Source organism: Lissotriton vulgaris, chromosome 2_1, assembly GCF_964263255.1.
Source record: "Lissotriton vulgaris chromosome 2_1, aLisVul1.2, whole genome shotgun sequence".
NCBI classification, from domain to species: domain Eukaryota; kingdom Metazoa; phylum Chordata; class Amphibia; order Caudata; family Salamandridae; genus Lissotriton; species Lissotriton vulgaris.
Genome location: NC_141687.1, coordinates 1877583016 through 1877590975, shown reverse-complemented (window position 1 = coordinate 1877590975; position 7960 = coordinate 1877583016). Strand labels below are relative to the sequence as shown.

The window sequence follows — 7960 nt, the reverse complement described above, 5'->3', positions numbered from 1 at the left end:
ATAAAAAACCTAGTTCTTCAGATGGGGTGTATCTTGTAAGTGTTTGATTGTTTCCATATTCAATCCTCCATCATCAGATTCAGTGCTGCTGGCTGCTGAACTACTGTCCACCTCTGACATCTCTACATTGGATGTATTTTGTTTAGGTGCAGCAGAACTTTTGGAAATTAACGCCTGTCTTTTTACTGTGTCAAATTTACGGGCAAACGTAAAAATTCTTCTTGCCTCACAATCTTGTATGTCCCTTGCAAATTTATATGGTTTTCTTGTTCTTATTGTTTCTTCATGTTTTACCAAACGAATATTATTCTCCTCTTTTTGTTTTTGATAAAATCTTTATTTTCATGTGCATCAAGTTCTTGGTTAATTTTTTCTATTTCTTTAAGGATTTCATTTTGATCTATCTCCGCATATTTAATAAGTATACACACCATGTTCATGCTGGCTTCTAAATTGTTTGCTGCCCATTCTTTTAGCATGAGGGGATTAGAGTTCTCAAATGATGGTGCAATGGGAACCCTTAATCCCCTTGGCACCCTGCTTACTTCTTTGTATTTTTCTAGCGATCGTTTCTCCCATTTGGTTATCTCAGTGCGGAGTAACTTTTCCAATTTTCTCAGTAGCGCTTTCACGTCATTCACAGTGTCTGTTTGTTTATTGATATTTCGAACATTTTCCTCCACATTTGGTTAATCCAGAAATAATGCAACAGCTAATGCCTCACGGTTACGTGGGGTCTCTGCTGCCGTTGCCATTTATAAAGCGCGTGGAATCAAAATAGTGGCACCTTTAACTCGCGTTGCAGTCGTGCTGCGCGAGTAAGTATTTACTTTAAAGCACAATCCTCTCACCCGCCAGTAACAAATTAGTGTCCGAGCATGGGTCGCTTACCCCAATGGCTCCGCAGGGGGAGCGGCGCGAGACGTCTCCCCCTGCGGATTTTTGCACAGATGGTAGGGTCCAGGAGCGCGAGGCAGGGAGAGCGTTTAGGGCAGACTAGACGGCGTTTTTTAGTGAGGAGAGCAGGCGTAGGTAGATAGAGAGGGCGTTTGTCAGTAAAATCAGAATAGTGAGCGTAGATAGTGTTTATATCGATATTACAGTAGAAAATAGTGTATTTAGTGAGAGAAAAGGAGGGTTTTGTGGAAGGGGAGAAATGGATATGAGTGAAACTTTAATAGCTGCCTTAAGGGTAATACAGCAGGAAGGTAGGGAGGACATGCTGACACAAGCAGCACTTGAGCAAATGCTCCCCCCGAAGCGCCCACCACGGAGACAAGCGGCAAAAGGGGTTCAAATTGCCATTGAAGCCTGTCAACCGGCTTCTGTCAAGAAGAAGAAGGTGAGAGCTCGTTCCTTGAGCGCAGGTGCGGAAGCAGCTTTAAGACCTGTGGATATGGAAAGGGGTACAGAGGAGCGTAGAGCGTCTTCCCTCACACGGCAGAAGGCAGCAAGTGACTTTGGAGCTGAGGTAAATGTGCAGGTGGCGGGGGTACCTTCAGGAGCGGCTAAGAAGGGTACACAGGTAGCCCTGAAGAGAAAAGGGAAAGAAAAAGCGATTAAGAAAGTGGCCCTTACGCAAGACAGAATAGGTGAACAGGGGTTGGCATTACCTTCCCACACCTTTAGCTGTCTTCCCGTGCGGGATGCGACGGGCAAGGACTATATGCAGAGTTCTGCCAGTCAGAACTTCATCATGAGAGGGGGGTCGGGTTCTTTAGTGGCATATTCAAGCGACAGCGAAGAAGAAGAAATAGTTTATGACACTCAACCCACCAGTGTCCCCCTCATTCAGCTGATTCCTATCCCTATACCTCAGAATAGTGCCAGGCTGACAAGAGTGGTGGAGACTGGAGCGAGGAAGCCCCCATTGGATTCGGCGGTGGGGCATCAGACAGGTCAGCGAGAGGGCTCAGGTCAGGGGACTCAGGATGTGAGTGATTCTGAGGTAGAAGAAGAATATTATGAAGGGACTGACTCAGAAGTAGAGTGCGAGCAGGACCAAGGACATGGACTTGTGTCTAGGGATCAAGACGCCGGGCAATGGGACACTCAATATGTTTTTCCATGTGCACGCCCTTCACCATATGATATTCCACACAGGAAGAGCGCGCAGGGCGAGAGCGGAGACGGTCAGTTGCTTTGGGTGGAGCGCCCAATGTTCACTGACAAACAAAATGTGCGCCATGTTTCCAGAGAGGTGGCTAACTCGAGAGCACAGCGCGACATGGTTGAAACGCAAATGGGGAATTCTTTGAATGGGCCATTTGTTAATGCGGCTGCCCCTATAGTGTCAAGGTATACTGGGGAGCTTGATCAAGTTTACTCTAGCGAATCCAGAGCGGATTTTGTGCGATCAGATAGGCCTCAAGAGCGGAGTTCAAGTCTGATTTGGTCACAGTTTGATGGGGGGGTGGGAGACGGGGCTTGCCCAGGGACTAGTGCTGGTTTTCAAGGGAGTGGTGAGTTTAGTCAGGCATCCAGGAGTCAGGCTGGGAATTTCAAGAAAAGCAAAAAGAGTGTAAATTCAAAACAAAGTGTTGGGGGCAATGTGGGGAAAGAGGTCAGGATTGGGGGGGGGGCAACAAATTCTTCTTTGTTGTTCCAGAGGTCAAGTGCGGACTCTTCGGTTCAAAATGTGACACCACGGGACTATCAAGAGCGGATGGCTCGGAATGAATTACAGCGGCGGGCAGGACAGCTACCATGCGGTAAGCATCAATGGTGGGCAGTGTGGGATGAGGGAAGGAGCGACAGAGTGAATGTCAGGGAACTACCTGTGGTGGAGTTTGTGGGGGGAGGAGAGGGCAGAAAGATTGTGGTACCACGTGCCGTGGCAGTTCCAGGTAAGCTGCCGTCCAGTACAGCAACAGGCACGTTAGATTTACCCCAGGAGTTACCGGTCGTGGTGGGAGGGAATACAAAGGAGGTGGCGTCCGATCAAAGAGTAACTGTTAATGTTAGGCAGAAGCTTCCCTATATGGGTCTGGCGATGCCTTTGGGTTCCCATTTATCAGAAAAAACTAAACAGCGAATTTGGAATCACGAGTTTGTAGATATATTCAGGTTGCTTCACCGAGATCTACAGGCCAAAGAGGGGTCAAAAGAGGAAGAATGGGAGTTGGCGCGACGTCCCAGGGTGCCTCGCACGATTGAGAACTGGACCTCAGCTTTCTTGATTTATGCGAGCATCTACTGTGAAAGGTATCCTGAAAGATCTGTGGCCTTGTACAAATATATGGACATAGTCAGGAAGGCACATTCACATTTTGGTGGATACTCTTGGCTGAATTATGACGAGGAATTTAGAGCTCGTATTAGCATCTGTGTAGAAAAGCCTTGGGGTGATGTGGATTCAGAGTTGTGGCTTCAATGGATGTCCACGTCTCATCCGTCAGCTACGACGCATACAGCGAGTGGCTTGCCAGTCCCATACCGGCCCTTTCTATGGCGTCCCGCTCAATTTGGAGCGGGTACAGGGGGAAGAGGTTTCTCTTCAGGTACAGGAGCCTGCTGGAATTACAACAGGGGCATGTGCAACAGGCCATTATGCCGTTTCAAACACGGCTGTTCCCATTGTGGGGGACGGCATCCGCTTACGCAATGTAATGCACCGGCAGGGAATTTCGGTGGGTACAGAGGCGGTGACCAGCAGCGGTTCCCAGAGCAAGGGGGCTGGGCAACAAGAGGCAGAGGTGCCCCTTTCCATACTTTTCCGAAAGGCGCCTACTCCAATTAAATTGACAAACTTAGTGCCCTGGTTGAATAGATATCCTGATACTGATTCAGCAGCTCGATTGTTCTGGGGGTTTCAAGAAGGTTTTAAACTGGGATACCAGGGACCCAGGCACCAGAGGTGGGCGGACAATTTACGTTCGGCGAAGGAACTGCCGGAGGTGGTCCGTAAGAAGCTTGCAACTGAAATCGAAGTTGGTAGAATAGCGGGCCCTTTCCGGCATTGCCCTTTGCCGAATCTGATGGTCTCCCCTCTTGGAGTTATTCCCAAGAAAGCTGCTGGAGAATATAGGATGATACAGCATTTATCCTGGCCAGAGGGGGGATCTGTCAATGATTTTATATCAGAAGTCGACACATCAGTATCCTACACAACAGTCGATCAGGCAATGGAGCTTGTGACGAAAATGGGCAAGGGAGCTGAAATGTCCCAATGTGATGTTCAATCTGCTTTTCGTTTAATGCCAATTCACCCTACTGACTTTGAACTATTAGGAATGTTCTTTGAAAGACATTATTTTGTCGACAAGGTATTGCCAATGGGCTGTGCGGCCTCTTGTGCGATTTTTGAAATGTTCAGCACATTCATACAATGGATTTTTTCCCAGTCGTGTCCTGAAAGTGTCAGTTGTCACTACTTAGATGACTTTCTGTTCATAGGAAAAGCAAACACTGGGCAATGTAAACAGGCATTGATGCATTTTCAGAGATGGGCTGAAGTTTTGGGGGTCCCGTTAGCACCAGACAAGACCGAGGGACCGGATACAGTCATAACCTTTTTGGGCATAGAGTTGGATACCAAACAGATGTATGCGCGCCTCCCACGGAGTAAAATCTGTGAAATTAAGGCTTTTCTCCTCACGATTATGGATACCACTAAGATTGAAGTGAGGCAGGTGCAGCGTTTGTTGGGTTATCTGAACTTTGCTTGCCGGGTGGTGAGGGCAGGGAGGACGTTTTGTCGACGTCTAGGCATGGCTTTATCGGGAGCGTATCTCCCACACCACAGAGTGCGAGTGACGAAACATATCAAGGAAGGCTGTGCTTCCTGGACAATTTTAATGGTGTACCTTTACAGTTTGTGGATGACAACTTCATTTGGCAAGTTCAAATATACTCAGATGCAGCGGGATCCATTGGTTTCGGTATCTTCTGGGAAGGCAGGTGGTGTGCAGAGGGTTGGCCAGTACATTGGAAGAGTCAAGGCAGGAGCATAGCCTTTTTGGAGCTTTTTCCACTAATTGTAGCATTGCTAGTGTGGGGCAAAGAATTTCACAGGTCAGTGTTATTTCATGTTGACAACATGGCAGTGGTGAACTTGATAAATAACCAAAAGGCTAAGGATGTTAGAGTGTTGCAACTACTGAGGATGTTTATGCTTTTAAGTCTGAGTTTCAACATGATGTTTAAGGCTAAACACGTCCCAGGGGTTAATAACTCCATCGCTGATGCTCTTTCCCGATTTCAGTGGCAGAAGTTCCGCGAGCTGGCGCCTTGGGCAGATTTCCACAAAACGACAGTGCCACACAACATATGGGCCCTAGGGGAGTGAGGATACGTCAGATAGTCGAACAGTCCATTGCCCCTTCGACTAGAAGAAGCTATGTGCAGGCGTGGCAAGAGTTTGTACAGTACTCACAGAGTTTGGGCAGATCTGAGTCAGTGGGGAAGGTCAAAGGTAGTATCTGTGATTTTGTTTTGACTCTCATAGATAAAGGTTTGTCACATACAACCATAGCAGGAAAACTGTCAGGTTTATCATTTTACGGTCAGTTGTTCTGGGGTTTTGACCCGATTGAGGATCAATTAGTTAGAAGAATGTTGAAAGGTGTACAGAGGGGGTCAAGTGTTGTTCAGCAGCCGCGAGCTCCCATCACTTTTGACTTATTGCAGAAGTTGTTAGATCAGTTGGGTTTAATTTGTTATGATCTTTGGGAGGTGGGGCGTTTTAGGTTAGCTATGATTTGGATGTTCTTTGGGGCTTTCAGGGTGTCGGAAGTTTTGGGGGTGGGAGAGGACACAGGTTTATCCAGTGCTGAGATTTCGGTAAGAGAACACAGATTAGGAATTTGGGTGAGGAGGTCGAAAACAGATCAGCTAGGCAGAGGGACGTGGGTCTTTCTGAACAAGAGTGGGGTAGCAGACTGTTGCCCGGTGCAAGAGTGGGTTCATTTTGCTTCTGGGGACAAGTTTCAGAAGGGACCGATTTTCATACATGAATCTGGGAGGAAGATTACAAGTTCTCAATTCTTAGCAGTGTTAAGAAAAGCGTTGACCTGTATGGGGGAAAACCCGCAGTTTTTTGCCGCACACTCTTTTCGGATAGGGGCGGCTACAGAGGCTGGCAGGTTGGGTTTAGGTGTGGATGTGCTAAAACGCATAGGCAGATGGAAATCTAGCAGCTACAAACGTTATGTTAGAAAATGATTTTGCTGTTGTTTTATAAAACTGATAGGTTGTGTGGGTCTAATTTTCATTTCATTCCAGGTACAGTGCGGGGGGCAAATTCGAAGTTTAAGAAACAGACCTGGATGGTGGGACATTCGTTTATAAAGTGGGCAGCCCTGTTTGCGGAGAAGCAGATTTACGGACGGTCATTGGGTATCCCTAGCGCGACGCACGAGGTAGTATGGAAGGGTAAAGGAGGAATGAAGTGGGTTGATTTGTTTCCTACTCTATCGCAAATGTTCCACGTACGAGGATGCCCGGATCAACTGGTAATACATCTGGGTGAGAATGACTTGGTTAAAATGTCAGGACTCACGCTCATCAAGCAAATGCAACTTGACTTAACAGTTTTAAGGATAAATTGGCCGACCACTCGTGTGTTTTGGACTGAGTTCGTTTACAGACAATCGTGGCGGCAGGCCAGGTCCCATGGAGCAGTCGAAAAGGCCAGGAGAAAACTAAATAAAGCCATGAAAGTTTTTTGTAAGGTTATGAAGATTGGGGTTTTGCGACATGAGAGCATCTCGGGTAGCGAGAGCCACCTTTTCCGGGATGACGGGGTCCATCTGTCCCAGATAGGCATGGCCTACTATTTAGTGGAAATAAGAGACATGCTTGCACAAGAACTACAGGTCAACGTTTGGTGCAATTCCAAGTTATGAACAAGATGTTTGTGCTATTTTAGGTGGGGACAGGAAAACTCGTTGGTTTTCCTGGGTGGCATAAAATCCCCAGGGAAGAGAAGCCTAGAGCGGGCTCCTCTAGTTATTAGTTAGATAGGGGGAATTAGACACAACAATGGAGGGGAAAAATGGAAGGAAAATGTTGGGGAAGTTATTGATGATTAGTTGATGGTTTCGGTATAAAGTCCAAATTTTGAATGAAATGAGATAAATAAATAAATAAATAAATGGTTTGCGTTCAAATGCCAAAGTTACATGATTGATGATCTGTTGGGAAATTTTATGATTATTTATATCCTGAATAAAGTGGCCTTTTCTGCTATAACAAAGCGAGTGGTCTGAATTCATGGGCAATGGCTCCGCAGGGGGAGCGGCGCGAGACGTCTCCCCTGCGGATTTTTGCACAGATGGTAGGGTCCAGGAGCGCGAGGCAGGGAGAGCGTTTAGGGCAGATTAGACGGCGTTTTTTAGTGAGGAGAGCAGGCGTAGGTAGATAGAGAGGGCGTTTGTCAGTAAAATCAGAATCCCACCCACCCACCCTTTTTAAAAAAAAAACAAAAAAAACGCATGATGTACTTGTTGGAAGGCTGGTACATTCATGAGTTAAGATTTCTAATCTTAGTTGCCACTTCAGGATGCGTTTCCCAAACAGATGGCTGCGGCATAAAATCCCCAGGGAAGAGAAGCCTAGAGCGGGCTCCTCTAGTTATTAGTTAGATAGGGGGAATTAGACACAACAATGGAGGGGAAAAATGGAAGGAAAATGTTGGGGAAGTTATTGATGATTAGTTGATGGTTTCGGTATAAAGTCCAAATTTTGAATGAAATGAGATAAATAAATAAATAAATAAATGGTTTGCGTTCAAATGCCAAAGTTACATGATTGATGATCTGTTGGGAAATTTTATGATTATTTATATCCTGAATAAAGTGGCCTTTTCTGCTATAACAAAGCGAGTGGTCTGAATTCATGGGCAAATACTCGCGGACAACTTGGTTTTCCTCGGTTTCAGTGGGTCCTCCGACTCCGTTTACTCTCCACATTTCCAGTGCGGGGGCTGACTTGGTTTTACTCCTTCCGGGTTAGGATTTTC

General features: G+C 46.5%; 1 protein-coding gene across 1 annotated transcript; it reads left to right on the top strand.

Moving 5' to 3' along the window:
* The first annotated feature begins 1156 nt into the window (after positions 1-1156).
* On the top strand, positions 1157-7208 carry LOC147733463 (uncharacterized). The gene is made up of 2 exons (XM_086958970.1): positions 1157-2711; positions 6223-7208. The coding sequence occupies exons 1-2, from the start codon at positions 1157-1159 to the stop codon at positions 6843-6845; spliced, it is 2178 nt and encodes a 725-aa protein (XP_086815096.1). The 3' UTR covers positions 6846-7208.
* Positions 7209-7960: the final 752 nt, after the last annotated feature.